Source organism: Anser anser, assembly GCF_964211835.1.
Source record: "Anser anser genome assembly, contig: SUPER_W_unloc_2, whole genome shotgun sequence".
Lineage (NCBI taxonomy): Eukaryota > Metazoa > Chordata > Aves > Anseriformes > Anatidae > Anser > Anser anser.
The window spans coordinates 955,033-971,570 of NW_028154230.1; the positions used below are offsets into that span (position 1 = coordinate 955,033).

The 16,538-nt window shown below is 55.6% G+C and overlaps 2 protein-coding genes across 2 annotated transcripts; both read right to left on the reverse strand.

Moving 5' to 3' along the window:
• Positions 1 to 345: 345 nt before the first annotated feature.
• On the reverse strand, positions 346 to 3,931 carry LOC310888870 (adenosine 5'-monophosphoramidase HINT1-like). The gene is made up of 4 exons (XM_083852491.1): positions 3,742 to 3,931; positions 2,175 to 2,280; positions 1,264 to 1,471; positions 346 to 1,049 (listed from the first exon to the last, which is right to left on the reverse strand). Exons 1-4 carry the CDS (start codon positions 3,882 to 3,884, stop codon positions 1,003 to 1,005), a joined length of 504 nt encoding a protein of 167 aa, XP_083708617.1. The 5' UTR covers positions 3,885 to 3,931; the 3' UTR covers positions 346 to 1,002.
• A 4,864-nt stretch (positions 3,932 to 8,795) lies between these two features.
• On the reverse strand, positions 8,796 to 12,347 carry LOC310888854 (adenosine 5'-monophosphoramidase HINT1-like). Its single transcript, XM_083852472.1, has 4 exons — positions 12,155 to 12,347; positions 10,624 to 10,729; positions 9,713 to 9,920; positions 8,796 to 9,499 (listed from the first exon to the last, which is right to left on the reverse strand). Exons 1-4 carry the CDS (start codon positions 12,295 to 12,297, stop codon positions 9,453 to 9,455), a joined length of 504 nt encoding a protein of 167 aa, XP_083708598.1. The 5' UTR covers positions 12,298 to 12,347; the 3' UTR covers positions 8,796 to 9,452.
• Between the last annotated feature and the right edge of the window lie 4,191 nt (positions 12,348 to 16,538).

Below are 16,538 nucleotides of genomic sequence, written 5' to 3' on the forward strand. Positions count from 1 at the left end.
TCAAGTGCCAATTTAAGAAGCTTTCCCTGAAAGGGCAACAGCATCTCCACCTCCACCCACCCCTCCCCTCCCCTCCCCTCCCCCCCCCCCCCCCAAGTAGTTGACTTCCACAACTATTTTCATCTGACCCCGCAAACGGCAAATTCTATATTACTTCGAGTAGAACAAGGGCTGTTTCTTGTTTCGGTTTGGTTTTTATCATTCAGCTTCTTCAAAAGACTTTAGTCATTCACAGCTGCAATCGTTAACCCCGCAAACAGATCCAGTAACAAAGATCATTCCTCCTGCTAAGGAATCGAGTTTCTTTGTGAGGAACGGAGTCACAAAAATCATTTCATTAGCAAGTTTCAAACACTAAAAATATTTAATAGCATTTTAACGCTCCCACGCTCCAGTAAGCCTTGAACGTAACCGCAATTAAACAAGGAGCACAGCAAAGCCAGAGGTCTAACAAAGCACGAGAGGTGATCGCATTTAAACGCCTTATGGTGCCTTTAGCTAATCCTTCTTCTAGTTCCTGAACAACGGACTTCGTTTAGGAAAAAAAAAGACTCTAAAAATACATACAAAAAAATAAAGGGAACGGCAGCCGAGTCTTGAACGTTCAGAAGCCGACTCAAGCATCCCAGAGCCTTCTACGCTTTGAAAAGCGTCTGTGGGAGAAATTACTTCTCGAAGTTGCGAAACCCACGACTGAAAAGAAAGCGGTAGCAAAACTCCTACGGTAGTCAAGAACAGGCTGACAAGCACCTGTCAGAAATCACACCGGGTAGAGTTTATTCTGCCTCCTCGGGACAGGGGCAGACAACAGACGATGCCTGGAAGCTTTCTTCCAACCTTATTCTTCTCTGGTTCTACATCTGCCAGTCCTCGATGCGGCTGTTTCGCAATAAAAGCACGCCCTTTTATTTGGGAGCAGGGGGAAGATAGCAAGGCCTCAAACACACAGCACATCCTAGATCGTCTTAGGGAGATGGAGACCCACAGGACCGCCGAGCGCTTCTATCTTCGCGTTTCAAATGACTGGGCAAACCACCATCTACACGACACTGTCAACAGACCGAAACATTCTTTTAACTTGCAGAACTATTTCCATCGGCAAGACACACAAGACAGAGGTCATATCCCCATGCTCCATCTTTATTGTGCAAGTGCTGCTCAAAGCTCTTTATTACCCTCCATAGACAGCCGTCCAGGAAAAAAAAAAAAAAAAAAATCATACATCAACAGGGGCTAGATTGACGGGCAACATATGAAACCTACTCGGCGGCGACCCGTACGCGTGCAGTGACGCCTGCGGTGCAAAAACCTTAGCCAGGAGGCCGGCCCAACTGACCGCCACCCAGAATACGTAGATGTACACGACAGCCCGAAGGGCCCGAGGGTGGGCATTCACAGCCATCCGGAATCCATTGGTCAGGTCCAGGTTAGCAGCACACTTCTTGCCAACAACCATTACACGCCCAAGAAGCTGGAAAAAGGAAATAACGTTACCTAACATAACGTGCCACGACGCACAGAACGAACGCGAGCGGAGAACCATCCACAGAACACGGTTAGCTAATCCTTCACGATTCAACCGCTGCTCTTTGAATTACCCTCTAGACAGGAACAGACTACAAAACAGTCACAGAAGCTAAATTTGTCTCGGGGGTTAAAGCCCCCGTCATAGCTTCGGGCAACGTAAGCCGCTCTGGCGGAAAATAAAAGCTTCACGGTGCCTTTTCTTTTGCGTGGCCTCACAAAGCCTTGGAACTTGACTTGCATAGCTAACAGCGAAACAAACACCCAGCGCCGCTCAACCAGCTTTCCCTTTCCTCGCCTCTGACCTGCCCAAACCCCAAGCCCTCTTCTGCATAGTCAAAGTACCACCGCCGCTGTCTGGAAACCGTGAAAACGGGCATCAGACCGTACTTCGGAACAACACTGCTTTTTGCACTACAAGCGCGTAGCCGGAGACCAGCATCGCTTTATATCGCCGCTCTTAGTCAAAAAGCTCAACTCCATTACAAGCTAGAGGCAAAAGGCTACAGCATCGGAAAACCCAAAATAGCCTACTGTGCGCCCCTCCGCAACATCCAGAGGAAAAGAGGGGACGGGAAAGAGTCTAGGAAGTTACAAACTAGTTACAGGTACAGCCAGCCTAGCGAAAAGAAAGCTCCCACAGTACTCACGGGTCCGCCAGAATCTTCTGCTTCACATAACCGGACAACTGCCTTCTCAGGAAGGACTAGGAAAAAACACTGGAGCCTGAGGCGAACTATCACGGAACGCAAGGCGCTGGAGGAAGAGTAAACAGTTACAACGCAGTCAGCTTCAGAGAAAGGCAACAGCTTAAGCAAATCACTATGCCCCACCGAACTCGTCCTACCGAAGCAGATTATCAGGTACCCCAAACGCGCACGACAAAACAGCGATTCTTCTTAAGCGATCTTTGAATAGGCAAAGTTCTCTACCTTCTACACGCAAAACACACAAGCGGCAAACAATTGCTAACTGTCCTTCAGTTATGTCCAAATATTGCCTCGGCCAGAGGTAGGAAGGCATCTTCAAAGAACCCGGAGTAATCCGGCTGAGGCTGTATAAACTCTCCGTCCTCGATAACGCCACGTACTCAGGGGAAAGAACATTCCAAGTTAGCCCGTTACGGCCGGCTCTACGTCAGACACCTCCAGACCGAGGCCAAGGTATCACCTGCGAAACACGAATACCACCGATCTGTAGGAAACCATCGACTCGCAACTAATTGCGAGGGAACTCCCCAAATCACCAGCAGACCGAAACTGCATACGGCACCAGAAGCAGGATCCAGCACGCAAGGTGACGGGGGCAACGAGACAGCCGAGTACTTCAGATTAGCGACTTCCGGCAGTTTGATTTATTTTAGATGCGACTGAAACAGCGCCGATAAGACTCGATTCCACAGATGCTTTGCACTTCTTACTCACCATCGCCTTTCACTGCGCGACAATCGAGAATTACGAGCCTTCCTCACACTTCTCCCCCCTATAACATCGCTCAACTGTGAAACAGGCCTTCGGTACAGCGAGCTAAGCAAATTCAAGACCATTCGCTATAGCCAACTACACTCCAAAAGCAGTTCTAAGTTCCCCCCCTGCCTCAAGTGAGGACCAGCAGCCTGCGGGATTGACTGGCTTCTAGATGTTTAAGAAAGCTAGGAAAAGCTGCAATTCTTCCCTTTCACAAGCCACTTTGGAGAGAGCGTGCGCTCGCGTGCGCGGTGGGGGTGGTGCCATAACCAAAGCCTAGCACGGCCGAGCCGGGGCGTCTCTAGAACGCTGTCACGAGGCGCATCAAGACCTGCGTTTCTGCTACGCAGAAATGACTGATTACGGTCACTACTGCGATGCTCGCTGCCTATACGCAGGCAGTCCGAACCCCCAAGGAGACCGACTGCGCCGGCGACCCAGTACGCGCCGTGGCACCCCGGGGGCAGGCGGGACGCGCACCGAAGAAGCGCGGGGTTTTAGAGGCGCTGCAGTAGAGAGCGCCACGAGCCGGAGAGACCCCGACCGACCGACCGACCGACCGACCGACCGACCGTCCGTCCGTCCGTCCGTCCGTCCGTCCCTCCCTGCCTCCCTCCCTCCCTCCCGCAGCAAGGCCACCACCCGCCCTGCCGCACTCCCGGGACCCGCGACGGGCCCTCGTTTCAGAGGGCCTGCGAGCGGCCGAGGGAAGGAAGGAAAGAGAAGACTCGCACGACGACGCCGCGGCTACCTCCTCGCCCACGACCGCTCATCCTCACGGAGAACGTTGGCGGGGACCTCCTTGCCCTTGCAGGCGACCTCTCCGAAAGCGGCTGCAGCGGCAGCGCCGCCGCCGGGCCAGGCGGCCTGCGCCCTAACGATCCCGTCGGCCATGACGGCGCCCGCTCGGTACAACGCCCCCTCCCTTCCCGCACTCGGCCCGGCCCTCCGCGGCGCTCATTGGGCCGACAGATCGCCGCCGACCGCTCCCGCGCCTCGATTGGCTGCCTCGCCTGCCCTCTTCCCTTGTCCCCGCCCTCTCGGCGGCTCCGCTCCCGTCGACCCGGTGCTTATCGGCGCTCAGGGAGGTCGCGTGCCCTCGGGGCGCGGAGGGATCCGACCGGGAGGGAGGAAGTGGGCGCCCGAAAACGGGCTGGGCGGCTCCGCGGAGGGAAGCCGGGCCCTGCACGGCTGGGAAACGAGCTCCACAGAACGGTTGCTCCGATCATAGAATCATAGCATGGCTTGGCTTGGCAGGGACCTTACTTAAAGATCACCTAATTCCAACCCCCCCGCCCTGGGCAGGGACACCTTCCACTAGACCACGTTGCTCAAAGCCCCATCCAACCTGGCCTTAAACACTTCCAGGGACGGGGCATCCGCCACTTCTCCTGGCAACCCGTTCCAGTGCCTCACCCCCCTCTCAGGAAAGAATCTCTTCCAACTATCCAGTCTAAGTCTACCCTCTTTGAGTTTAAAACCATTACTCCTTGCCCTATCGCTCCTCTCCCTGACAAAGAGTCCCTCCCCAGCTTTCCTGTAGGGCCCCCCCTTTGGGTACTGGAAGGCCCCTCCAAGGTCTCCCCGGAGCCTTCTCTTCTCTCTCCAGGCTGAACCACCCCAACTCCCTCAGCCTGCCTTCCTGGGAGAGGTGCCCCAGCCCCCTGGTCATCTTCGTGGCCCTCCTCTGGACGCGTTCTAGTACGTCCCCGTCCTTCTTGTGCTGGGGGCCCCAGAGCTGAACACAGTACTTACTCTAGGTGGGGCCTCACAAGAGCACAGCAGCAGAGAGGGAGAATCACCTCCCTCGACTTGCCGGCCGCCCTCCTTTTGATGCGGCCCAGGATACGGGTGGCTTTCCGGGCTGCAAGCGTCCATTGCATTGCCGGCTCCGGTTGACGAGCTTCTCATCAACCAACGCCCCCAGGCCCTTCTCCTCAGAGCTGCTCTCCATCCATTCTCCGCCCAGCCTGGATTCGTGCTTAGGATTGCCCCGGACCAAATGCGGGACCTCGCGCTCGTAGCCCCAACTATTATTTATGACCCTATCAGCTCCACCCCAAACACGCTGGTGGCTTTTGGGCGCTGCTCCCCGCAGGCAGATCCCCGCTTTTGCCAGGGCAGGCCTTACCTTTTCAGAAGTTGCTCCACAACCTTCCCTGAGAGCCCCACTTCAACTGCTGGTGTTTCTAAGGGGGAAAGCTGCACCTCCCGCGCAGGGGGTGGCGGGGAGGAATACAAAGCCTGTGCTCAGCCCTGGCACATCACAACTGGGTTTGTGCTCAGCTGGGGAGGAGGCTTCTGGAAAAATAGGCAGTGCCCCCCAAGGCTGCCCAAGCGTGGTCCGCGGTGCCCTGCAGCAGCCCCAGGGAGAGCGGAGCTCAAACTGGCCCGACACGGCGGCAGGGACGTGGCCGTCCCCACACGCGCGGTTCCTGCCTGAGTAGGCCACAGCGCTTCTGCCTCTCTGACAGGCTTGGAGGGTAACGACATCAGAATACGCTCGCTTTAGTTTGAGGTTCCAGGCGCTACTGCCATCGGGATGGCACACGGGGACGGGGCTGGGGCTGGGGCTGGGGGCAGGCAACCACAGGCAGCTTTAACATCTCAGTCCTCCCCGTCGGCCATCTCCCAGCTACCACGCGGGCCACTCAGTGCGACCAGACACCAATTCACCCAAGGCAACAAAAATATTTACAGAGCTACACCTCTCCTCGTAACTGTTTGTTGTTTACGGCTGAAACCAGTCCTGGGATAGGATATGCCACCTGGACTGAGCAAAGCCTTTGATACGGTCCCTCACCACATTCTTCTCTCTAAATTGGAGAGGTATGGATTTGAAGGATGGACTGCTGGGCGGATAAAGAATTGGTTGGCTGGTCGCAGCCAAAGGGTTGTGGTCAACGGCTCTATGTCTGGGTGGAGGCCGGTCACAAGCGGTGTCCCTCAGGGGTCGGCCTCGGGACCGGTGCTCTTCAACATCTTTAGCAATGACACAGACGACGGAATCGAGCAAGTTTGCAGATGACACCAAGCTGAGCGGTGCAGTCGATACAACAGAGGGAAGGGATGCCGTCCGGAGGGACCTGGACAGGCCGGAGAAGTGGGCCCATGAGAACCTAATGAGGTTCAACAAGGCCAAGTGCAAGGCGTTGACCTTGGGCTGGGGCAATCCCAGGTATTTCTATAGACTGGGAGAAGAAGAACTTGAGAGCAGCCCTGCGGAGAAGGACTTGGGGGTCCTGATGGACGAGAAGCTGGACACGAGCCAGCAGCGCGCGCTTGCAGCCCGGAAGGCCAACTGTGTCCTGGGCTGCATTAACAAAGGGGTGGCCAGCAGGGAGAGGGAGGTGATTATCCCCCTCTACCCTGCTCTTGGGAGACCCCACCTGGAATACTGCGTGCAGGCCTGGGGCCCCCAGCACAAGAAGGATGTGGAGCTCTTGGAAAGGTCAGTCTCACCTCCGTCCCTGGACAGGTGTTGGAACAGCTGGAAAGGTGTTGGAACAGCTTGTTCTGGATGCCATCTCCAAGCCATTGGAAGAGAAGGAGGTTATGAGGAGTAGTCAGCATGGATTCACCAAGGGGAAATCGTGCTCGACCGACCTCGTTGCCTTCTATGATGGCATCACCAGCTGCGTTGATGGAGGGAGAGCAGTGGATGTCATCTACCTTGACTTTAGCAAGGCTTCCGATACTGTCTCCCACGACGTCCTGCTAGCAAAGCTGAGAAAGCGTGGGATAGACGAGTGGACGGTAAGGTGGGTTGAGACCTGGCTGACCGGCCGAGCTCAGAGGGTGGTGATCGGCGGCGCAGAGTCCGGCTGCAGCCCTGTGACTAGCGGTGTTCCCCAGGGGTCGGTGCTGGGTCCGGTCTTGTTCAACATCTTCATCGCCGACCTTGACGAGGGAATAGTGTCCAGCCTCAGCAAGTACGCCGATGATACAAAGCTGGGAGGAGTGGCCGACACGCCAGAAGGCTGTGCTGCCATTCAGCGAGACCTGGGCGGGCTGGAGAGCTGGGCAGGAAGAAGCCAAATGAAGTTTAACAAGAGCAAGCGTAGAGTCCTGCACCTGGGAAGGAACAACCGCGTGTATCAGTACAGGCTGGGGGATGACCTGCTGGAGAGGAGCGCTGCGGAGAAGGACCCGGGGGTCCTGGTGGACGACAGGTTGACCATGAGCCAGCGGCGTGCCCTGGTGGCCAAGAAGGCCAACGGGATCCTGGCGTGCGTTAAAAGGAGCGTGGCCAGCAGGTCAAGGGAGGTGATCCTCCCCCTCTACTCTGCCTTGGGCAGGCCTCGCCTGGAGTACCGTGTCCGGTTCTGGGCTCCCCAGTACAAAGAGAGACAGGGATCTCCTGGAAAGAGTCCAGCGGAGGGCAACAAAGATGATACGGGGCCTGGAGCATCTCCCCTATGAGCAAAGACTGAGAGACCTGGGCCTGTTCAGCCTTGAGAAGAGAAGACTGAGAGGGGATCTTATCAATGATTACAAATATCTTAAGTGTGGGAGACAGTGGGACTTGGCCACCCTCTTTTCAGTGGTTTGTGGGGATAGGACAAGGGGCAACGGCCAAAAACTGGAGCACAGGAAGTTCCGCACCAACACGCGAAAGAACTTCTTCACGGTGAGGGTGACGGAGCGCTGGAACAGGCTGCCCGGGGAGGTTGTGGAGTCTCCTTCTCCGGAGATATTCAAGGCCCGTCTGGACGCCTACCTGGGCAGCCTGCTCTAGGGAACCTGCTCTGGCAGGGGGGTTGGACCCGACGATCTCTTGAGGTCCCTTCCAACCCCTACGAATCTGTATATACAGGAGTAAAAATACACGTGTTGATAGCGATAGGACAAGGGGGAATGGTTTTAAACTAAGACAGGGGAGATTTAGCTTAGATATTAGGAGAAAGTTTTTCACTCAGAGGGTGGTGAGGCACTGGAACGGGTTGCCCAGAGAGGTTCTGGATGCCCCATCCCTGGAGGCATTCAAGGCCAGGCTGGACGCGGCTCTGGGCAGCCTGCTCTAGTGGTTGGCAACGCTGCCCAGAGCAGGGGGGTTGAAACTAGATGATCTTTAAGGTGCTTTTCAACCCAGGCCATTCTATGGTTCTATGATATGCTCTTTGAAAGCGTACAGGCTAAAGGAAGGGTCAAATTGGTGCCTCGGGGGCAAATTTCTTCGCCTTCTACGGTTGTCTAACAGTGCCTATTAAGCAAAGAGATTACCAATCGTCTTCCTCCTCTACTTTCTCAGGAATTAAACACCTTTTGTGAAAGACTACAAGCGCTGATAGCATTAGCTAGACGGACTGGGGAACAGTTGAACACGTAAATACTTACTCAAGGTCCATTTGCACAGGTTTCTTTGAGCAGTTCCATCGGCTCTTCTACGTCAACAAAACAGACCAATGAAAGAGACCAAGGACAAATACAGAAACAGAACAGTTGATCAAGTGCCAATTTAAGAAGCTTTCCCTGAAAGGGCAACAGCATCTCCACCTCCACCCACCCCTCCCCTCCCCTCCCCTCCCTTCCCCTCCCCTCCCCCCCCCCCCCCAAGTAGTTGACTTCCACAACTATTTTCATCTGACCCCGCAAACGGCAAATTCTATATTACTTCGAGTAGAACAAGGGCTGTTTCTTGTTTCGGTTTGGTTTTTATCATTCAGCTTCTTCAAAAGACTTTAGTCATTCACAGCTGCAATCGTTAACCCCGCAAACAGATCCAGTAACAAAGATCATTCCTCCTGCTAAGGAATCGAGTTTCTTTGTGAGGAACGGAGTCACAAAAATCATTTCATTAGCAAGTTTCAAACACTAAAAATATTTAATAGCATTTTAACGCTCCCACGCTCCAGTAAGCCTTGAACGTAACCGCAATTAAACAAGGAGCACAGCAAAGCCAGAGGTCTAACAAAGCACGAGAGGTGATCGCATTTAAACGCCTTATGGTGCCTTTAGCTAATCCTTCTTCTAGTTCCTGAACAACGGACTTCGTTTAGGAAAAAAAAAGACTCTAAAAATACATACAAAAAAATAAAGGGAACGGCAGCCGAGTCTTGAACGTTCAGAAGCCGACTCAAGCATCCCAGAGCCTTCTACGCTTTGAAAAGCGTCTGTGGGAGAAATTACTTCTCGAAGTTGCGAAACCCACGACTGAAAAGAAAGCGGTAGCAAAACTCCTACGGTAGTCAAGAACAGGCTGACAAGCACCTGTCAGAAATCACACCGGGTAGAGTTTATTCTGCCTCCTCGGGACAGGGGCAGACAACAGACGATGCCTGGAAGCTTTCTTCCAACCTTATTCTTCTCTGGTTCTACATCTGCCAGTCCTCGATGCGGCTGTTTCGCAATAAAAGCACGCCCTTTTATTTGGGAGCAGGGGGAAGATAGCAAGGCCTCAAACACACAGCACATCCTAGATCGTCTTAGGGAGATGGAGACCCACAGGACCGCCGAGCGCTTCTATCTTCGCGTTTCAAATGACTGGGCAAACCACCATCTACACGACACTGTCAACAGACCGAAACATTCTTTTAACTTGCAGAACTATTTCCATCGGCAAGACACACAAGACAGAGGTCATATCCCCATGCTCCATCTTTATTGTGCAAGTGCTGCTCAAAGCTCTTTATTACCCTCCATAGACAGCCGTCCAGGAAAAAAAAAAAAAAAAAATCATACGTCAACAGGGGCTAGATTGACGGGCAACATATGAAACCTACTCGGCGGCGACCCGTACGCGTGCAGTGACGCCTGCGGTGCAAAAACCTTAGCCAGGAGGCCGGCCCAACTGACCGCCACCCAGAATACGTAGATGTACACGACAGCCCGAAGGGCCCGAGGGTGGGCATTCACAGCCATCCGGAATCCATTGGTCAGGTCCAGGTTAGCAGCACACTTCTTGCCAACAACCATTACACGCCCAAGAAGCTGGAAAAAGGAAATAACGTTACCTAACATAACGTGCCACGACGCACAGAACGAACGCGAGCGGAGAACCATCCACAGAACACGGTTAGCTAATCCTTCACGATTCAACCGCTGCTCTTTGAATTACCCTCTAGACAGGAACAGACTACAAAACAGTCACAGAAGCTAAATTTGTCTCGGGGGTTAAAGCCCCCGTCATAGCTTCGGGCAACGTAAGCCGCTCTGGCGGAAAATAAAAGCTTCACGGTGCCTTTTCTTTTGCGTGGCCTCACAAAGCCTTGGAACTTGACTTGCATAGCTAACAGCGAAACAAACACCCAGCGCCGCTCAACCAGCTTTCCCTTTCCTCGCCTCTGACCTGCCCAAACCCCAAGCCCTCTTCTGCATAGTCAAAGTACCACCGCCGCTGTCTGGAAACCGTGAAAACGGGCATCAGACCGTACTTCGGAACAACACTGCTTTTTGCACTACAAGCGCGTAGCCGGAGACCAGCATCGCTTTATATCGCCGCTCTTAGTCAAAAAGCTCAACTCCATTACAAGCTAGAGGCAAAAGGCTACAGCATCGGAAAACCCAAAATAGCCTACTGTGCGCCCCTCCGCAACATCCAGAGGAAAAGAGGGGACGGGAAAGAGTCTAGGAAGTTACAAACTAGTTACAGGTACAGCCAGCCTAGCGAAAAGAAAGCTCCCACAGTACTCACGGGTCCGCCAGAATCTTCTGCTTCACATAACCGGACAACTGCCTTCTCAGGAAGGACTAGGAAAAAACACTGGAGCCTGAGGCGAACTATCACGGAACGCAAGGCGCTGGAGGAAGAGTAAACAGTTACAACGCAGTCAGCTTCAGAGAAAGGCAACAGCTTAAGCAAATCACTATGCCCCACCGAACTCGTCCTACCGAAGCAGATTATCAGGTACCCCAAACGCGCACGACAAAACAGCGATTCTTCTTAAGCGATCTTTGAATAGGCAAAGTTCTCTACCTTCTACACGCAAAACACACAAGCGGCAAACAATTGCTAACTGTCCTTCAGTTATGTCCAAATATTGCCTCGGCCAGAGGTAGGAAGGCATCTTCAAAGAACCCGGAGTAATCCGGCTGAGGCTGTATAAACTCTCCGTCCTCGATAACGCCACGTACTCAGGGGAAAGAACATTCCAAGTTAGCCCGTTACGGCCGGCTCTACGTCAGACACCTCCAGACCGAGGCCAAGGTATCACCTGCGAAACACGAATACCACCGATCTGTAGGAAACCATCGACTCGCAACTAATTGCGAGGGAACTCCCCAAATCACCAGCAGACCGAAACTGCATACGGCACCAGAAGCAGGATCCAGCACGCAAGGTGACGGGGGCAACGAGACAGCCGAGTACTTCAGATTAGCGACTTCCGGCAGTTTGATTTATTTTAGATGCGACTGAAACAGCGCCGATAAGACTCGATTCCACAGATGCTTTGCACTTCTTACTCACCATCGCCTTTCACTGCGCGACAATCGAGAATTACGAGCCTTCCTCACACTTCTCCCCCCTATAACATCGCTCAACTGTGAAACAGGCCTTCGGTACAGCGAGCTAAGCAAATTCAAGACCATTCGCTATAGCCAACTACACTCCAAAAGCAGTTCTAAGTTCCCCCCCTGCCTCAAGTGAGGACCAGCAGCCTGCGGGATTGACTGGCTTCTAGATGTTTAAGAAAGCTAGGAAAAGCTGCAATTCTTCCCTTTCACAAGCCACTTTGGAGAGAGCGTGCGCTCGCGTGCGCGGTGGGGGTGGTGCCATAACCAAAGCCTAGCACGGCCGAGCCGGGGCGTCTCTAGAACGCTGTCACGAGGCGCATCAAGACCTGCGTTTCTGCTACGCAGAAATGACTGATTACGGTCACTACTGCGATGCTCGCTGCCTATACGCAGGCAGTCCGAACCCCCAAGGAGACCGACTGCGCCGGCGACCCAGTACGCGCCGTGGCACCCCGGGGGCAGGCGGGACGCGCACCGAAGAAGCGCGGGGTTTTAGAGGCGCTGCAGTAGAGAGCGCCACGAGCCGGAGAGACCCCGACCGACCGACCGACCGACCGTCCGTCCGTCCGTCCGTCCCTCCCTCCCGCAGCAAGGCCACCACCCGCCCTGCCGCACTCCCGGGACCCGCGACGGGCCCTCGTTTCAGAGGGCCTGCGAGCGGCCGAGGGAAGGAAGGAAAGAGAAGACTCGCACGACGACGCCGCGGCTACCTCCTCGCCCACGACCGCTCATCCTCACGGAGAACGTTGGCGGGGACCTCCTTGCCCTTGCAGGCGACCTCTCCGAAAGCGGCTGCAGCGGCAGCGCCGCCGCCGGGCCAGGCGGCCTGCGCCCTAACGATCCCGTCGGCCATGACGGCGCCCGCTCGGTACAACGCCCCCTCCCTTCCCGCACTCGGCCCGGCCCTCCGCGGCGCTCATTGGGCCGACAGATCGCCGCCGACCGCTCCCGCGCCTCGATTGGCTGCCTCGCCTGCCCTCTTCCCTTGTCCCCGCCCTCTCGGCGGCTCCGCTCCCGTCGACCCGGTGCTTATCGGCGCTCAGGGAGGTCGCGTGCCCTCGGGGCGCGGAGGGATCCGACCGGGAGGGAGGAAGTGGGCGCCCGAAAACGGGCTGGGCGGCTCCGCGGAGGGAAGCCGGGCCCTGCACGGCTGGGAAACGAGCTCCACAGAACGGTTGCTCCGATCATAGAATCATAGCATGGCTTGGCTTGGCAGGGACCTTACTTAAAGATCACCTAATTCCAACCCCCCCGCCCTGGGCAGGGACACCTTCCACTAGACCACGTTGCTCAAAGCCCCATCCAACCTGGCCTTAAACACTTCCAGGGACGGGGCATCCGCCACTTCTCCTGGCAACCCGTTCCAGTGCCTCACCCCCCTCTCAGGAAAGAATCTCTTCCAACTATCCAGTCTAAGTCTACCCTCTTTGAGTTTAAAACCATTACTCCTTGCCCTATCGCTCCTCTCCCTGACAAAGAGTCCCTCCCCAGCTTTCCTGTAGGGCCCCCCCTTTGGGTACTGGAAGGCCCCTCCAAGGTCTCCCCGGAGCCTTCTCTTCTCTCTCCAGGCTGAACCACCCCAACTCCCTCAGCCTGCCTTCCTGGGAGAGGTGCCCCAGCCCCCTGGTCATCTTCGTGGCCCTCCTCTGGACGCGTTCTAGTACGTCCCCGTCCTTCTTGTGCTGGGGGCCCCAGAGCTGAACACAGTACTTACTCTAGGTGGGGCCTCACAAGAGCACAGCAGCAGAGAGGGAGAATCACCTCCCTCGACTTGCCGGCCGCCCTCCTTTTGATGCGGCCCAGGATACGGGTGGCTTTCCGGGCTGCAAGCGTCCATTGCATTGCCGGCTCCGGTTGACGAGCTTCTCATCAACCAACGCCCCCAGGCCCTTCTCCTCAGAGCTGCTCTCCATCCATTCTCCGCCCAGCCTGGATTCGTGCTTAGGATTGCCCCGGACCAAATGCGGGACCTCGCGCTCGTAGCCCCAACTATTATTTATGACCCTATCAGCTCCACCCCAAACACGCTGGTGGCTTTTGGGCGCTGCTCCCCGCAGGCAGATCCCCGCTTTTGCCAGGGCAGGCCTTACCTTTTCAGAAGTTGCTCCACAACCTTCCCTGAGAGCCCCACTTCAACTGCTGGTGTTTCTAAGGGGGAAAGCTGCACCTCCCGCGCACGGGGTGGCGGGGAGGAATACAAAGCCTGTGCTCAGCCCTGGCACATCACAACTGGGTTTGTGCTCAGCTGGGGAGGAGGCTTCTGGAAAAATAGGCAGTGCCCCCCAAGGCTGCCCAAGCGTGGTCCGCGGTGCCCTGCAGCAGCCCCAGGGAGAGCGGAGCTCAAACTGGCCCAACACGGCGGCAGGGACGTGGCCGTCCCCACACGCGCGGTTCCTGCCTGAGTAGGCCACAGCGCTTCTGCCTCTCTGACAGGCTTGGAGGGTAACGACATCAGAATACGCTCGCTTTAGTTTGAGGTTCCAGCCGCTACTGCCATCGGGATGGCACACGGGGACGGGGCTGGGGCTGGGGCTGGGGGCAGGCAACCACAGGCAGCTTTAACATCTCAGTCCTCCCCGTCGGCCATCTCCCAGCTACCACGCGGGCCACTCAGTGCGACCAGACACCAATTCACCCAAGGCAACAAAAATATTTACAGAGCTACACCTCTCCTCGTAACTGTTTGTTGTTTACGGCTGAAACCACTCCTGGGATAGGATATGCCACCTGGACTGAGCAAAGCCTTTGATACGGTCCCTCACCACATTCTTCTCTCTAAATTGGAGAGGTATGGATTTGAAGGATGGACTGCTGGGCGGATAAAGAATTGGTTGGCTGGTCGCAGCCAAAGGGTTGTGGTCAACGGCTCTATGTCTGGGTGGAGGCCGGTCACAAGCGGTGTCCCTCAGGGGTCGGCCTCGGGACCGGTGCTCTTCAACATCTTTAGCAATGACACAGACGACGGAATCGAGCAAGTTTGCAGATGACACCAAGCTGAGCGGTGCAGTCGATACAACAGAGGGAAGGGATGCCGTCCGGAGGGACCTGGACAGGCCGGAGAAGTGGGCCCATGAGAACCTAATGAGGTTCAACAAGGCCAAGTGCAAGGCGTTGACCTTGGGCTGGGGCAATCCCAGGTATTTCTATAGACTGGGAGAAGAAGAACTTGAGAGCAGCCCTGCGGAGAAGGACTTGGGGGTCCTGATGGACGAGAAGCTGGACACGAGCCAGCAGCGCGCGCTTGCAGCCCGGAAGGCCAACTGTGTCCTGGGCCGCATTAACAAAGGGGTGGCCAGCAGGGAGAGGGAGGTGATTATCCCCCTCTACCCTGCTCTTGGGAGACCCCACCTGGAATACTGCGTGCAGGCCTGGGGCCCCCAGCACAAGAAGGATGTGGAGCTCTTGGAAAGGTCAGTCTCACCTCCGTCCCTGGACAGGTGTTGGAACAGCTGGAAAGGTGTTGGAACAGCTTGTTCTGGATGCCATCTCCAAGCCATTGGAAGAGAAGGAGGTTATGAGGAGTAGTCAGCATGGATTCACCAAGGGGAAATCGTGCTCGACCGACCTCGTTGCCTTCTATGATGGCATCACCAGCTGCGTTGATGGAGGGAGAGCAGTGGATGTCATCTACCTTGACTTTAGCAAGGCTTCCGATACTGTCTCCCACGACGTCCTGCTAGCAAAGCTGAGAAAGCGTGGGATAGACGAGTGGACGGTAAGGTGGGTTGAGACCTGGCTGACCGGCCGAGCTCAGAGGGTGGTGATCGGCGGCGCAGAGTCCGGCTGCAGCCCTGTGACTAGCGGTGTTCCCCAGGGGTCGGTGCTGGGTCCGGTCTTGTTCAACATCTTCATCGCCGACCTTGACGAGGGAATAGTGTCCAGCCTCAGCAAGTACGCCGATGATACAAAGCTGGGAGGAGTGGCCGACACGCCAGAAGGCTGTGCTGCCATTCAGCGAGACCTGGGCGGGCTGGAGAGCTGGGCAGGAAGAAGCCAAATGAAGTTTAACAAGAGCAAGCGTAGAGTCCTGCACCTGGGAAGGAACAACCGCGTGTATCAGTACAGGCTGGGGGATGACCTGCTGGAGAGGAGCGCTGCGGAGAAGGACCCGGGGGTCCTGGTGGACGACAGGTTGACCATGAGCCAGCGGCGTGCCCTGGTGGCCAAGAAGGCCAACGGGATCCTGGCGTGCGTTAAAAGGAGCGTGGCCAGCAGGTCAAGGGAGGTGATCCTCCCCCTCTACTCTGCCCTGGGCAGGCCTCGCCTGGAGTACCGTGTCCGGTTCCGGGCTCCCCAGTACAAAGAGAGACAGGGATCTCCTGGAAAGAGTCCAGCGGAGGGCAACAAAGATGATACGGGGCCTGGAGCATCTCCCCTATGAGCAAAGACTGAGAGACCTGGGCCTGTTCAGCCTTGAGAAGAGAAGACTGAGAGGGGATCTTATCAATGATTACAAATATCTTAAGTGTGGGAGACAGTGGGACTTGGCCACCCTCTTTTCAGTGGTTTGTGGGGATAGGACAAGGGGCAACGGCCAAAAACTGGAGCACAGGAAGTTCCGCACCAACATGCGAAAGAACTTCTTCACGGTGAGGGTGACGGAGCGCTGGAACAGGCTGCCCGGGGAGGTTGTGGAGTCTCCTTCTCCGGAGATATTCAAGGCCCGTCTGGACGCCTACCTGGGCAGCCTGCTCTAGGGAACCTGCTCTGGCAGGGGGGTTGGACCCGACGATCTCTTGAGGTCCCTTCCAACCCCTACGAATCTGTATATACAGGAGTAAAAATACACGTGTTGATAGCGATAGGACAAGGGGGAATGGTTTTAAACTAAGACAGGGGAGATTTAGCTTAGATATTAGGAGAAAGTTTTTCACTCAGAGGGCGGTGAGGCACTGGAACGGGTTGCCCAGAGAGGTTCTGGATGCCCCATCCCTGGAGGCATTCAAGGCCAGGCTGGACGCGGCTCTGGGCAGCCTGCTCTAGTGGTTGGCAACGCTGCCCAGAGCAGGGGGGTTGAAACTAGATGATCTTTAAGGTGCTTTTCAACCCAGGCCATTCTATGGTTCTATGATATGCTCTTTGAAAGCGTACAGG